At 38.4% G+C, this 16804-nt stretch overlaps 1 protein-coding gene across 19 annotated transcripts in view; it reads left to right on the top strand.

Annotated features, from left to right (window-relative positions):
- The window catches only part of PEX5L (peroxisomal biogenesis factor 5 like), a 538178-nt gene that overhangs the window by 334668 nt on the left and 186706 nt on the right, over window positions 1–16804 (top strand). For 6 of the 19 annotated variants that reach the window (XM_059064584.2, XM_067034067.1, XM_067034071.1 and 3 more), the window contains exons 1-3: window positions 2758–2977; window positions 3617–3841; window positions 5306–5377. The exons of 11 other annotated variants lie outside the window; for them this stretch is intronic. In XM_059064584.2, coding sequence (XP_058920567.1) covers window positions 3749–3841; window positions 5306–5377 — 165 coding nt within the window. In that variant the 5' untranslated portion in view covers window positions 2758–2977; window positions 3617–3748. Of the gene's footprint in view, window positions 1–2756; window positions 2978–3616; window positions 3842–5305; window positions 5378–16804 lie in introns of those variants that run through there. 2 more of the 19 variants (XM_067034069.1, XM_067034064.1) reach the window with 2 other exon arrangements.

The following is a 16804-nucleotide window of genomic DNA, read 5'->3' as shown; positions in this document are numbered from 1 at the left end:
AAATGAGTCTTTTCTATGGCAATTGTATGGATCTCTCAAGCAATCATATTTTGTTTTCTTTCTTATTATTATTATAAAAGAAATTCATTCTTGTTCCAAAAAGAACTGCCAAGTATAAAGAGAACACACAAATCATGCATAATTCCATCGCCCAGAGAAAAGGATTTTTAATATTTGGTATATATCCTTCTAGATTTTTCTTATGTAAATATATACCACAAAATTGTAAACTTTAAAAGAGAAACATGCAGTTTTTCTCCAAAAGCACTTTGTTCTTACTTTCTTGCTTCATGAATTATTCCCCTTCACCCTCTGGTATCTACATTTTCACTTTCATTACTGCTCCTTCTTGAACTATGAACATACTCAATACCTTTACACAAGGAAAGGGGGGAAAACTATAACTTTCCCAGTATTCTCACTCTGTAGTTTTTGTCTTTTCATTAGCATTCTTGCCCTCTTTCTCTCTCGCTCTTTTTTTTAAGCTGTGGCCTAAGAACACTTAAGATGAGATCTACCACCTTAACAAATTTTCCCCTCTTCCCCTTTTTATTCAAGTTTTCTAAGGGAAAATAAGTCTGCTCTTACCCTTACCACCAATATATTCATTAATTTACTCTAATCTTGGTTCCACCTTCACTAATTCTTCTGTTCCTAACATCCTTGATGACTTCCAAAATGCCAAATACAGTGAAAGTGTGCAGTTCTCCTTATTTAACTTTTCATCAGCATTTGACGCCATCTATGACTTGTTTTCCTTGGACTGCATTCTGGTTCTGCTCCTATACCTATGGCCACTCCTATTCTGCCTCCTTCACTGGGTTCTTTTCTTTGGCCCATTCTTTAAATGTAATGATTCTCCACGACTCCAGCCTTAGTCCTCTTCTCTTCTGACTCTACATTTTCTTTCTTAATGAGTTCGACCACTCCTACAATTTTAATTATCCCCATCAATCCATATGTCTTGCCCTATCTCTCTTCTAAAAATATAGATCCATATAACCAAGCGGCCAACTGGATCTTTCCACTTGGATGAACTTTCCACAGACACCTCAAACTCAACAAGTATCTTCTTAGCACAGTATCTCCTTTCCCAGTCCTCCCGCCTCTCGCTGATATCCTATTCACCTGGTGGCGACACCATGTAACAGCTGTAATCGTGTAAATAACAACAAAGACATTTCTGAAAATACATGATACAGACCTGACCACTGAAAGAAGTAATATTTGCATTTATTTTGACATCTATAGTCAATCATAAGTTGCATTTGGGACTAATTCATACAGTTAGTTCTAAAAAGGGCTGCTAGAGAATTTGATAATTAGGAGTCCATTGGTGACTGTCAAGAATGCAACTATAGTAAATTGCAACCTGATTGTGATTGGTTTAGAAGTGAAGAGAAAGGAAGGAACTATGGCTAGTGAGCACGGACCACTCTTTCAAGCTTGATGGCAAAGAGATAAGAGAGATTAAATGAATGTCATTAGGGGAAAGCAGATGTGAGGAAGTCATCTTTTAGAACAGGGAAAACTGAGCAATTTTGCAGGCTGCAGGAAGGAAGGTGGTTGTGAAGAAGGGATTGAAGGTAGGAAAAATAAGAAGATAGGAACTGAATACTGACAACCACAAAGGGAGTAGGAAGGTCTTTGCTTCTTTTGTGTATATTATTATTCTTCATTAACATTTGCTTAAATAAATTCAGGTCTACTATTTATCACATTGCAGTATTGAATAAATAATAGTAATAATATTTTTATAATTTTATATGCAAACCTTTATATTTATTTTGACATGTATAGTTAGGCAAAAATTGTCATTGAGGCTAATTTGTACAATTAATTAAATCATGTGTTCCTTTTCCCTTTCAAAACTTCCCTTATATATTCCATTCCTAGTGAGTATGATGAATCCTCTTAATTCAACCCATATACAACTAGTAGCTTTCAGTTAAAACTCTTACTTTTTCATAAACTATAACACTTATTCTAAAATGAACATTGGGTACTTCATTTGTCAGGTCTCTATCCCATCAAATTTTATTATTGTTTTGTTACTTACTTGCAAAATTTCCTTATATAGTACATTCCATATCTGTGGCCATATGTGGTTTTCCTGTACAGTTTCCAAGTTTTATGGTTTATTTAGTCCAAGTGAATAAACCCAGCTTTCTGTTTCACATTTGTGGAGGTAGATAGGGTCAAGGAGAGCTGGCGGAACATTTACAGAGAGGAAAGATTACCAGTTAGGCTCGATGTTCCTAAGAAAAGAACAGCTCTGATTCAGTGTTTAAAAAAAAATTGGCAGTACTAAAAAATAACTAGATAGTTCTCCTACCAGTTACTCAGAAAGAGTTCATAATGTGTGAGGGAGAGGGGAGATATTGTGTTTGGAGTTTCAGAGACTGGACACTTTTCCTGAGCCGAAAGCTTCTCACAGGGAGGGAGGCATTCTCAGCAAATGATGACTATTTCCTTCCTTTCCTCACTTCTCCCTCCTCAGCTGCACTGTTTTAGCTCCACTGCACTGACACTCCCTCCTCAGCTGCACATGGGGGAGCAGTGCACAAAATCAGCTCTCAACAGGCAGCATGCTTAGGCTGAGGTGGACAGGGGCCTAACCTTACTGCCTCAGTTGAAATCCTCAGCCCCAGTGGCTGCCAGGGGAGGTGGGCGGAGCACAGGAAGTGATTACCCTCGGGCTTCTCCTCCCACAGAAGCCCTGCCTCCTCACGCCTGGACAGTGGGGAGGTTAGCTTTCTTTCTCCTTCTAGTTCAGTCCTTTGGCTAATGTGAAAGACCACGCAGAAACTATGGAGTTGCTTCTTGTGCTTGACAAAGTGCAGAGATAGAAGACAGGGATTCCCGGCTGGGAGGAGGGAGGAGAGCTGAAGACCCCGGTCTGGGCTGGCTGATCTAAGCAGTCAAAGTGGGAAGCCGAGTGCTTGAAAGAGGATTATACTCGCACTAGAAATAAGCAGTAAGTGAGCGAATAACCATTATGGCTTAGAAAAGGCTTAATCCCCCTGGGTTATGGGGTGAGCTAGAAAATATTGCTTAACTCTAGAGTAAAACTGGAAGGCTTCTGACTCTGTGTACAGTTGTCTGCTGTTTGGAAAGTAGGGGCTTAAGAGCAAGCCCAGAGCTCTAAATGCCTCCTCCCACTCTTGGAAAATGCCAACTTCTACTTACAGTAGTTGGGGATATAATCTCCTTCCCTAGCCTCTTCCTGGTAAAATTTAGTAATAAACCAGATAGGGAGTTGGGATTAAATTGGAAAAGTGGAATCTGGTATTGGCAGAAATGGCGATCTTGAATTACGTTCTGTGAATGCCGACATTGTTATATCTATTAGCAGTGATTTGCTAATCACAAGAAAGTCTGGGGCAGGACATTGAAAAGGGAGAACTGAAAGCTTTTATGACAGAGAAGCTGAGTAGTCCAGATGCGTGAGATGAAATATAAAAATGTGTATAATTAATAATAGATGGAGGGGTTTTTTGAGCATTAAACTAGAACAGCAGTCAGGGAACATATACTTGGATATAAGCTAGAAAAGAAGAAATTTTAGTTTCAATAATTTTTTGTGCTAACCCAAAATTTCACAATGTTTACAAAGTCAAGACAGTGATTCGGGGATACTTCAATTATTGTGGTACACTATAAATACTGTCGCTGGGCAAGATCTGTGGTTCTCTGGTCAGCAAGTTCTGGCAATGAAGCCACTGCCACTGGTGCAAAGAATTCTGGGATGTCTGACAGTGAAATGGATGGAAAGACCCACATTCCATCTCTACTTAATGTCCTTTTGTCCAGAAGTCGGGTCATGCACATGAGCTACTTGGTAAGTATACAGATCAATATTCAGAAAGGCATTTCTAAATGTTTTGCATTAGAGGGTCTCTGGACAATATCTTATGGCAACCAGTGGACTAAAGCAAAGTGGTAGGAAGGAAGTCCATCTTGATCAAAACCAACCTTATTCTTTTTGTTTTCCATCAGTCCTGAAATGGAACCTCAAATGAGGACAAGAATAATAATAGAGAGAAATACTGTGGCCATCTGTTCTGTTCTAAGTGGTTAAACTCATTAATATATGAATGAGAATTCAGATTTTATTTATGCATCCTAATACTTGAAGATTCAGAAAAATATCTTTATTACAGAAAAAAAACCCACAAAAATAGGAGGTATGTTTATTGGGGAGGAAATATGGAAATCTGCTTTTGAAATGTTACAGGAGAAAAAACAGACAAGAATCGTTTCCCACAGTATAAAGAAGATTTATGTCATGTTCACTGAAGGATGTAATTCTTCCCCCAATGAGATGAGGATCCTAATATGGCACAGTAGATGCAAACATAAGAAATATTTTTAATTCCCTTAATTCTAGTTGATATAATTAATACCAAGAGCAAGAATTGCTTTTTTAAAAAATAATAACCTTGGATTACAGCTAATTATGTAGTGAATTTTCTTTTATTTTTCTTACTGGTCCTCTATGAAGGTACTATGTTTCTGAAATTATGAAGAAGCAACTGTCATTCCTGGTATTTCCTTTAACCATTGCACTGGGAGAAAGAAAAAGACTCAGACATATTATCTTTCTCCTGTAACACAACAGTAAAATGGTTGTAATGATCTATGTCCTTTTCTAACTTATAAAGTTATGAACTTTTGCTATGGGGAAGATAGATGGGAAAATGCCAATAAAGTACATTTTTTAGAATGATCTGTACCCTACCAACTTTTCAAACTACCTAATTTTGAAAATTATTTTACTCATCTTTTTAAAATTATTTCTGAGTTTTTCCAATGTTAGTTTTCATCAGATTTACAAGCAAATACAGAAAATCTGAAGATTCGTTATCTGAGTGGTGTTATTCTTGCTTAGTCTTAAAAATATATAAAGGATTAAAATAAAACATTTAATAGTTGAAATCTTAAGCATAATCACTAAATGCAGTTTCAGTCTTTAAGAAAAATGTGCTGGGACTCTTTAAGGAGTTGCTTATTTATCTCGAATTATTAAAGAATCTTTTCTAAAAATATAGAATTGAAAAAAGAAAAGCATAACAATATTCAGAGAAGGATTAAAAGAATAATTTGGATGGGAGAGGCTAAGCAGAAGCCAGCAGTTTAATAAAGATCTTTTCTGTTGTCCATGAGAGATTGGCATAAAGAATGATGTATTATGACTAGTGAACAATGCTAAGAAAAGACTTTTATCTTTAAAAAGTATTAAGTGGGAATTAACATTATTAATGGAAAGAAACTAAATGATCGTTTAAAATTATTCTTTCACAAGAAAAGTAAAGAAAAAGGATATGGAAAACTAAGCAGTGATGAAGACCTGAAAATAATTGTTGATCAAAAGCAGGTAAGTGAATGCTTACATACATTTTCTACTGTTGCACTGTAGATTTTTGACAACTGAAGCCGTTTGAGCTTTCAGCCCTGCCCTGGAAGCTATATTAGCTTAGTTCGTCTAACTGAGGCCTGCATAATAAGATAGATTTTGAAAGCAGCTAAGCCTCCCCGTCTAACGCCTCTGATGCACTGACTTCTGCATGATGTCAACATGTATGTCCTGTATGTAAGAATGAAGAAAAATAAAGCAGAGCAAGATAAGAGAATTTTTGGAAATTAAAAGCCCCACTTGAAAAATGAAATCAGTACAATGATAATTTGTTGGGAAAAAAATATTTAAATAAGAACCAGAAAGTAAATTATTTTGAAAATGAGAAATGCTACTATTAGTATAAAACAATGAATATAATTTAAGAGGACAGGGATATAAGACTTTAAAAAACTGAGAAGTTTAAACATATTGCACAATTTACTTTCTCAGATTGTCTGCAGTAAATTTAGAGACTTTTTGTAAAAACAAACAAAAAAAGAAGCTATTTAATATTCTGTAATACTGCCTGTGATTTGAGAAACATCTAGCTTATATTTCATATGGGCCCATAAGGTGAAATGAAAACTCCTTAATATACCATAAACAATGACAGGTAATGGAAGGTATCCAGCTCATGCCACTGAATCGGCATTAGCCCTTAACGTCTTTGTTAATTATCAGGGAGACAAGATAACTGCACGTCTATTTCTTGTGTAAGTGGCTCTGATTCTGATGTAAGCTCAGGTGGAGATAGAGAAATAATTCAAAGGAATCTGAGCAGATGAAGAAGTTAGAAAGAAGGCAGTCAGCAAGTTACAGAAAGCCAAGTTGAATTTAGACAGTTTCCTAATCATGCAGTCTGTTTTGCATCGTGGTGATTGCGTTAAAGGAGCCATTGTGTCTATTTCTGAAAAAAGGAAAAATGACCATCAGAAGATAGCAACCAGAAACAATTAACTTACCAACTGGCTTATTAGGCCTGGAATAATTAAGGTAACTGAAGTGGTCTTCTGGGGAAAACTGAACAAAGCATCTCCCCAGGAGGTGCAGAATATGTCCACACTACAGGGTTCACTCAAACTACCTTCAGGTTTTTCTTGCCATATCTTCACTCTCCTGCTCCCGAATAAAGCACGGTGGAGGAGTGTTGGATGTGGCCCTGTGTTTCTACTCAGCCAAAATTGTCAGTTCGGTTAATAAGATAAGTGGGACTGAAGCCTTAGTGCTCTGCTGGGCTATTAGCTATCATTGTAACTATGCCAGATTAATTACTTGGGGTGTGTGATCTCCATCTCCCATAGATCCTGCGCTGTAGACTAGCATTCTGATGAAAGGACTGGACCTCCCTGGCAAATGAACTAGTAAAATACAATTGAGTATATTATGAGAACATATATACCTATAAATTTCTCTATTAAAATTAAAAGTTTGATTTTTTATTTCTTCTTTAATCATGTAGAAGTTAAATTCCTACTCTTTGTGTACTTCTTTCTACTACTACTTTCTACTACTTCTTTCTTTTGTACTATCATTCTACCCCCAAAGCTGCTTTTGTTTTCTTTCTTTCTTTTCTTTAGTTTTTCCTAAAGCTTCTTTTTGTTTTAAGCGAATTTGGGGATTCAGAAAAGGGAGTCATTGTTCTTTTATTCTCGTGGCACTTTTCACAAAATTTATATTGTTGTGCCTAAAGACATTTTATTAACTGTTTAGCAATCTTTTAAAAAAGAGAACCCACTTTCCTGCTTCTTCAGAAAATACCACTTTTCTTACCTGGATCATATGAGGGAGGATTCAGTTTCTCAGTCACTGTTGTCTCTGTAGTTATCATGTTTCCTCCAGTGCCGTTGGACCAGTTGGCATCAGTTGGCAGTGACCCAGCTTTGCTGAGTCATTCATGTCAAAACATGTCTCAAAAGATGAGTAATTATGAATATGAGTTGGCTTTGGTGTTTGCTGTTGGCAGTAAGAGTAGTCCTTCCTTTTGGGGAAGGTTTATTTGGTGTTGATGTAATGAACAAATCCTAGGTAGAAACCATGACAGCGTTGACACCTCAAAGTAAAATATTTGGGAAAACAGTATAATTAGTCTTTAAAAAAAAATTCTTCCTAAGTTTAAGAGATCAACTTTAAAAGTATATGTGTGTTTATGTGTGGATGTGGTAAAACACTTTTTTCTAATAGTGCTTCATCTCACAGTTGTTATATATATTTTGGCAGGGGGGAATGAATCGTTATGTTCAATTTAGTCTTCCTATGTCTTTTCAGAAACATGGTAGAAATTTGTTAGTCAATCTTCATATAATTGCAAAAAGCTTTAAATAAAATAGTTGGAGTGCTGTGAAGGGCAGAAGTCTACTAAGCTCATTTAATGTCATTCAGAAGCTGTCGCTCTATAAATGCTGTGCAAGCTATATGCCGTTTTATCAGTCATGTGATTTGCCAGTCTTGTACTTCCACAGAAAGCCCACAATTTTGCTCATGTAAGCAAATTAATAGCAGAAGCAGCCCAGAGTATGAGGATTTTGTTCACTCTGGCTGCCCACATTCAAGGGGGTAAAAGGTGATTTCTGTGTTATTTCTATATAAGAAAAGTAATTTTGGAAAAGTGTAAGGTTTTCTTCTTAAAAGGCAATATTGTGCTTCTCTTTTAGTGAAATTTTAGTGGCAAGATTTATTTGAGATACACATGAAAACATTCCAGAGAATTCTTAGATTAGTGTTGATGTCCTAAAGTAATAGGAGCTGCCATATAATATGTAATCACACACCCACACACTTCTATAGTCATTTAAATATAAATGTATCACATTGGCATTGAAGTCCATATTCTCCAAAAATCCCTAGAGTTTTCAAATTTCAAGCATAGGAAAGTAATCAAAGGAAGCATTAGATAAAAATCTTTATACCTCTAAAACCCAGACATTTGATATAAATATATACAGATATTTCATTATGTGTATAATTATATAACATATATAATAGACATATATAGTTATTATATACATATAATTATAATAAAATATATAAAATTAGTTTTATATTTGGCTTTCTAGAATAAATACATATTTTTAAAAGTTTTAAATATGTATTTTGGATTATTCTTATTATTTATTAAAATATTCTTTCCTGATTGAAAGGGGGTGCATCTTGTTTAGGAATAGATTTCATGTAGAAATGAATTTTCTTTGAAGTTGCTGAGATATCAGGGGTGGGAGTGGGGGAGTAGATGGTCAAGTACCTTGAGTAAGTGATTAAAAACATTAGCCACTTTGAATACATAATGAATTAATTCTATTTTAAATTACTATTTTTAATTAGAAGAGAGTCAATTTAGCTCAAGGTTTGTGATATGTTCACCAAGATAGCTTTTTTTCTAAAATGTTTTCAAATTCCAAGCAGACGTTAAGGAGGTAACCAAGGTTGACACAAAATTATGGAATATTATCACTATAAAGGGGATACACTTGTAGGTTCAAGCATTTCAAAATAGTTTTCACAGTATGTCATAGACTGAGTTGATTGTAGGACTCAGAGTTGCAGCTGCATATCTTTCAGTGCAATAAGGTGGGGAAATGTCAAATGTCAACCCATGACAAAGGGAACAAGTGTACATGGATCAGAACCATGGTTCTCAAGTTTTAGCAGCCACAGAATCCTCTAGAGGGCTTCTCAGAACACAGATTGCTGGGCCCCACCCACCCCCAGAGTTTCTGATTCTGCAGGTCGAGGGGTAGGACCCAAGAATTTGGATTTCTAAGTCCTCAGTTCCCACTGCTGGTCCCAGACCATACTTTGAGAATGGCCGGGTCAAAGGGAACAACTCTTGCAGTTCTAAAGAGAAAAAACATATGTATGACCTGTGATAAATTTGACATTCTTCAACTGGGCATTTCCTGGAAACCTAAAAACTAGAATTCATAGACATCCAGTGTAATGATGCTGAAAACAAGAAAATCATGGACATTTACAACTAAAGGTGCCTTAAAGACCCAGGTTTGCATCTGACTGAATTCCACTTAGTAGCCTGTGTTCTTGTGGTAGTCTTATAATTTGAGGTATTTCCTTATTTGTAAAATACTACTCTTCTCTTCCCAGCTCTTAGAGTTTCTCTAAGAAGATGAATTTATAACCATTATGTCATTTTAAGTAGCTAGTCATCACCACCTATTAGTCTGCCTGGCCTGCCATACAAAATATCATAGACTGGGTGGCTTAAACAACACAGATTTCTTTCTCACAGTTCTAGCGGCTAGAAAGTCCAAGATAAACAGGCTGGCGTGGTTGGTTTCTGGCGAAGGTTCTCTTCCTGACTTGTAGATAACCAACTTCTCACTTTATCCTCACATCCTCATATGGCAGAGAGAGAGAGAGAGAGAGAGCGACTCTGGTGTCTCTTCCTCTTTTTAGGGCCCCATTCTTAAGGCATCATTTAACCATTATCACCTCCTTGCAGGCCTGTCTCCAAATACAGCCACATTAAGGGTTAGGGCTTCAACATATGAATTTGGAGGGGACACACACATTCAGTCCATAACACCACCACACAACCCTAATTCAGCAAACAGGAACATTGAGATCTAGAAAGGTGAATTGAGTTTCCCCCGAGTCCCTGCTTAGGTACACAGAGAGGACTGGAAGCCAGCCTTCCCTCCTGATGTGCAATCCAATACAACATCTATCATCCTATATAGCTCTCTACGGTTACCCATTACTGGTCATCCCATAGGTGGGCATTAAGAAGCTGTTTTGCTTCAGTGCTCTAATTATATAAAATAACCATCTACTAGGAAGTATCATAATTGGCCAGTATTTATTTATTGAACCCTCACAGGGATAATCTTTTCCACAAACACTCCTTAACAGTTTACTTCCCTCTTGGCCCCTATAGCTTATTGGGAGACAAAAGTCCTTTAAAACAAATGTGCACAAAATTTAGAGCTGAAGGGTGGTTGTTGCCATCCACTCACCCTTCCTGTCCCTACACAGCCTCCTCCAAGAGGGCCTTGACCAGACGTGAGAAACACCATGGGGAGAGACAACACATACCTTTCTTAGCCCAAAACCCTTGTGAGAATCTCCTTTTAAATTTGTAGGAGAAGCCCGAGCAGAAAGCAATGGAAACTAGAATTTCTGTGATTTTTCTCTAAAGAAAAAGAAGAGACAAAGTATCGCCACCCCCTTGTGTTTCCAGTAGCACATAAGCATTTGAGTAGGATTGTAATTTTATCCTAGTGGTCATTGTGGGAATGCATCCTAAAGAGGAAAATATAGGCCAATGTGAAAGAAAAATGGAAGAGTGAGAGAAACAGATTAACAGGAAAAGATACTGAGCTTCCTTCTGCTAACAGTTAGTGTGGTCATACCACCATCTAAGCAGCTGACCTGATTCTCGGACTCATAAATAGTAAAAGGAATGGGGGTGATATGTGTCACTGCCTTGTACTCAGCACCATCTGGCCAGTGCTTTTTTTGTCATATCAATATGGTGACTTAATTTAAATATAAGTCAGATCCCATTTACCTCTGAGAAGGCTTATAAAGCATGAGACCCTGTCTCTTGGTGTCATGTATAACACTCTCCCTGGGTACCTTCTTGGAACCCCATGTTGGTCACCAAGAACAGAAACCCCCTTTAGACTTGCAGAAAAGAAACAAGCTGGGTAGCCTGGAGATCCTGAAGCAGGATACTGTGAGGCTCTGGAAGGACCAAGCACATTATGCCGTTGTGCTCGCCCCCATTATGCTCACAGCAGACATAGGCTCATTAGCATTTTCCTCGGAAAGATTGATAGATGAGAAATGGTTCAATGAAAATAAGCCATATTTAGGTGTGATGAGAGAGGCCGAAGCTTTTCAGATTTGCTATCTATCTGAAATCAGCATTGGAGTAAACAAAGATTCACTACTGTAGTCCAATCAATGCCATCTTGTCAGCAAAGCTATTTATCATCAATAAATGTACAAGGCAAGGGGAAAGTTTTGCACAAGGTTAAATAGAAAAATTACTGGGATAGAGGCATTTTTACCCATCTTTTATTCCTAAATATTACCTATTTGTGTCAAGTAATATGAAAATAGTTCTGAGTTACTGGTAATTGAGAAGGGGGTGAGGGGTGGAAATCACAGTAATGCAAAATATCTTACTTTATTTTTCCATGTAAACTCACAATGCTGAGAGGTTTTTTTGGTTTTTTGACTTGATGCATTTCAATTTAGTATACTTGATTCCCCTAGGCATCACCTCTGACTCTAGGAAAAACAAAAAGGGCAGACCTAATATCTTAATTTCAGAGTCTTCTGACACATTACTGAGATCTGAAGATAGAAGGCCAGAAAATGTAGAGGGTCGCTCTTTATAGAGTGACACAGGGGAAGGCAGGAGACCTGAAATGAATGAAGTAGGAGGCCATCGTCCTAGTTTCTAGTCTTGGCTATGCCACTTACTAAGCAGAAGACCTTGGAGTGAGCAATTTAAGTTCTCTGAGTTTCTGTTTCTTCATCTGTAAAGTGGAATAACACCATCTGGCTCAGATATCTGTTGTGAGGTTCAAATGGGGATGCCCCTCTGGAGAGGCTTGTGTCCAGCTCAGCCTCCTTTGGTCAGAACCAAGTATAGAATCCAGGACCACTGCTATTTTGTCTCATGCTCTTTCCATCAGCAGCTCTCACTTCCTGAATGTTGAGTTGTTTGTTGCATCACATTTTCACTTTGCTTATTCCCACTGTTTTCCTAGTAAGCAGTTTGCATGCCTTCTGTAAGACACTGTCAGTTACTCTAGTCTGGCGCGTTTTGCGGGCTCCTGGCTCCTCTGCCACTGCTTGTGTTGGCCATTGTGAATATAGCAAAGTTGTTACACAGTGGTTAAGAGGGAGGCTTTCACAGTCAGGAATCTGTTTGTTTGATATTTTTTTTTTGTTTGTTTGTTTTTTTTTTTTTTTTTTTAGCGGTACACGGACCTCTCACTGCTGTGGCCTCTCCCGTTGTGGAGCACAGGCTCCGGACACGCAGGCTCAGCGGCCATGGCTCACGGGCCCAGCCGCTCCGCGGCATGTGGGATCTTCCCGGACCGGGTCACGAACCCGTGTCCCCTGCATCCGCAGGCGGACTCTCAACCACTGCGCCACCAGGGAAGCCCTAAAGTCAGGAATGTGAATGAAAACTGGCTACAGCCATGTAGTAGCTCTATTACCTTGGGAAAATTAACCAGCCTCTGTGAGCCTCAGGCTGCTCTGCTATAAAATGAGGGAAATTCTATCTACTGCATAAAGTAGTTGTTAGGATAAATAAGTTGCTGTAAACAAAGGCTTAGCAAAGTGCATGGCATGAAATAAGTGCTTTAGAAATGTCAGGTACTGGGGTGGGTGAGTGGTGGGAATTGATGGTAAAAGCCTTAGATTTAGTAGGTATAGAATCCCCTTGGATTTCTTCAGGACTGAGTTATAATTCTAAACAGTAAAGCCTATTCTGAGGTCATAGATACAAATGTCTCCTTGGATCAACCAAGTACAGAAATGAGGGGAACAGACTGTATGTAACAAAAATAAGGAGTGAGGAGGACAGTGGCTCATGTCACAAGCTGGCCCCTCTAGAAGGAGCAGCACCTACCAGCCCCAGCTAATTGCCATCTTGTTGAAAAATGGGCTCAGGATCACCACATATACTAATTTTTCAAGAGAAGCAATTAATCTGCTTTTTAAATGTTTAAAACCAGTTTTTAAATTTTATAGCAATGTGTAATCAAACAAAATAGTGTGGTTCTGTATACAGCCCTGGAGTTCCAGTTTGTGACCTGTTACACTCATGAGACTCTAAGATCAAAGGAGAGTAGGATGCCGACATGGGCCCTAGTGGGCCTCTGCTCACCCCGTTTCTCTCCTGCTTTACACCCTCTACCTTGAAAACTAACCTAACCTAGTTGTCGATCTGATTAAAACAATAGACATTAAGATATAATTGTCAGGGCTTCCCTGGTGGCACAGTCGTTAAGAATCTGCCTGCCAATGCAGGGGACATGGGTTTGAGCCCTGGGTCCAGGAAGATCCCACATGCCGCGGAGCAACCAAGCCCGTGAGCCACAACTACTGAAGCCCGCGCACCTAGAGCCCGTGCTCCGCGAAAAGAGAAGCCACCGCAGTGAGAAGCCCGTGCACCACAACAAAGAGTAGCCCCCGCTCGTCACAACTAGAGAAAGCCCACACGCAGCAACAAAGACCCAACTCAGCCAAAAATAAATAAATTAAATAAATAAATAAATAAAAAGATATAATTTTCAGATGGTCTTCAGTCCCCCGGAAGTTCAAGTACCTCAAAAGAGAACTTGTTACCTAAAATGTATAAAATCCCCATTTGATAAAATGAGTAGGTCAGATATTTTTAAGTGGAAAGTATTGCTGATATTTCCTATTCAGGACTTTTACTACCTCCTAGTCTTACCAACTTAGCAACTCAGAGAGTAAACAAGGTACCCGCCTTGCAGAGTAGCAAGTACCCAGCTTTCCTCCACCAGTCCCTGTTCCCCAGTTTTGCAAACAGTAATGCAAACCACAGGGCTCAGTGAAAACCTGTAACCACTGAAAAAGAGAGACCATGAGTCACCACTTCAAGTTCAACAAATACCTTAAATGCCATTATATATCTTTATTTTAAGATATTAATGTACAGCCTACGTTCATTAGATGCAGCATAAAAAACTGGACTTTCAGACTGGAAAAATATATAGATGTAAGTAATTTTCAAATAGCCCATTTTTTTAATCTAATGGGGAAAACTGCTGGCAGCATGTTTAGTCGCTGAGAAAAATAAATGCAAAATTGAAATGACGTGAGCTGACATGCTGAATCTAAAAATGATGTGATATATGAAAATAACAGGCCGGGACAGTCATGCTTAAACTCAGCCATTTAGAACACAGCTTGAAAAGAAACCATTCAGCCTTTCACTGTGGAAAGTTTGTTGTGCTTTTACTGGTTTTTTGTTTGGGGAATTTGTTTTGTTTTGTTGGTGCTGGTGTTGTTTTAAGTAGATTCATCTGGTCAGTCTGAGAACTGTAGACATTAGAGCTGGAAGGAATTTCAGAAGATAATCTAATCCAGTGGTTTTAAAACTGTGCTCCGTGGACCCCGTTCCCAGCCACTTTGAACAGAGGAAGGGGTTCATGCACATGGTGTCACCCCTTAGAGAGTAAGTTGTCCCCAGGTGTGCAGACAAGCTTTGGGTGATGAAAGGGTGCTGCTGCTAAGAAGTTTGATTATATTGGTTCTACTTCAACCAGAATAAGTTGAGTCTTAGATAGGGAAGCAGCTTGACTGTGTCACTAGGTTATTTTATATCACAGGGACTATTAGAATTCGGGTCTGCAGCCTCTCGTTGTGGCTTCATTCATCTATCCCTATTACTGCCTTCCTAAATTAAACTGCTCCTTAGTCTTTCTTCCAAACTCCCTCATGCTGGTAAGCTAGGCATACCAGTCAATCCAGAGAAATCACTTGAGAGAAGTGTGTCTTTCAAGTGCACAGCTAACTCTGTTAAATTTGCCTGATAAGTTTTCATGAAAGGATGTTTATATGAGATGCTTCCTACTTCATAACGAGGTTCTCACAAACTTTGTGACAACTTCCCAGTTTTAAAAGTGGAATTTGAATCTCCTAAGATCCCCCGAATGAGCTTAGCAGAGTGTTTCCTCCACGTTGAAGCAGGGGGTTTTTCCACAGCTCATCTCCCAGGTCTTCTCCACCTGGATCAACTTATCTCCCTTTCATTTGGCCTTGGGGGTTGTGAGCCAGGCCCACAGTTCAGCATCTGGCTGCCTAGTCCATCCATTCTGAATGGGTTGCCAGCGCTTTGTCTAATGAACCTTACCTGTGACTCTCACTGGTTACTGATTCCATCAGTGTCTATTGTCATAAGGGCTTCGAAAAACAGTTGTGGGTGGAAATATTTATACTGAAAAGATTTATGTTACAAATTCAAAATCTGATAAATAAAAATGACTAAGGAACAGAAAGACGGTACAAATGTTTTGTTTTTTTTCTTTATTTGATACTTAAACAGCAGAGAGAGTTTAGAGAGTAGACTTCCCTTCCTTCTCTTCTGACTTTGGACTTAGATGCCTGTGCTGTGCCATTGCCCTGACCATTTCCGTGGTTGTGCTTTTATTTCTCTCCCATCCAGGCTTTGCAGTACATGTCTTTTCCTTTCTGCTCAGCCCCACTCTCTGATCCCCGCCTTTAGAATGTGTCTCTTATTCTGGCACTACATCTATAAGGTTTGACAGAAACACAGTTCTTGCAAACCTGCTTTTTTTTTTTAATTCTCCATTGCTTCTTTCTCTTTCTTCCAAACAACTCTATAATTCTGTCATTTCCATTTTTAGTCATTAATTTTTCACATGGTCTACCCCCAGACAGGGTGAGTGCCACTTCCTTCCTATCTTGTGATCTACAAAAAACACATGCACATACAAATCATCATTCAATACAATTGTTATTTATTCCTCATCATAGTATTTTTTGGCCAAATGATCTCATTCTTGAAATATGTGAATAAGTGACTTATTAAAGAAATGGTGAGAGAATGTACCACCTCGGCTTTGTGCTAGAGGTTCTGAATAGAAAAAAATGTTCATTCATCACTCTTTTCTAACTAAATTATCTCATTTGTATAATTAGTGAATAATTAATGAATTCTTGTAGAAAAACACTAAGCATGGAAGTAGTTTTCTTCCAGTCAAAGGTTGTCCAATTATCACTTCCCTACACTCTCAGCTTTTATCTTTAAACTTTCAATGCGTCCCCAAAATTGACCCATTAATTTCTGTGAACTATGGGAGTAGCTTCTGAAAAAGAAATGAGTGATGATGCATTAGCTGATGGATTTTTTTAATCAAGTTCTTTAGTACAGAATAAAACAAATTGAAGCTCACAAACAGGCTTAGTTATTCTTAAACTTTTAAGCTAAAGATATAAAACCTTAGGAACTTCGCATTGTAAAAAAATGGAAGAAATTTGTCTTTCACTTAATGAATGAGCAATCTTGCCCTTTCATCCAAACTCCAAGGAACTTGATTTAAAATCCTTCCGTTGTGGTTTTATGAACCACAGTAGCCATACAAGACATGCATGGACCCCAACACTGCTTGGGGTACAGGTGACAGACACTCAAGACACAGAGAGAAGTGATGCTTCTTGCTGTCTCCCACATATTACACAGACTTCTCAGTTGGGCTTGCAGGCCATGGATGGTCCAGTCCCTGACTACCCTGTTATCCTCTTCCATGCCCCATTCATACTGAACAACTTGAAGCACCCCAAGTGTGTAACATTCTTCCTCCCTTTTTGCCTTTGTCCTGTGCATGTATATACATATATAATACACATCACAAAATCTTCTTATATATCCCCTACGAG

This window comes from Kogia breviceps, chromosome 5 (genome assembly GCF_026419965.1).
Source record: "Kogia breviceps isolate mKogBre1 chromosome 5, mKogBre1 haplotype 1, whole genome shotgun sequence".
Lineage (NCBI taxonomy): Eukaryota > Metazoa > Chordata > Mammalia > Artiodactyla > Physeteridae > Kogia > Kogia breviceps.
This window is presented reverse-complemented; position numbering and strand designations above follow the sequence as displayed.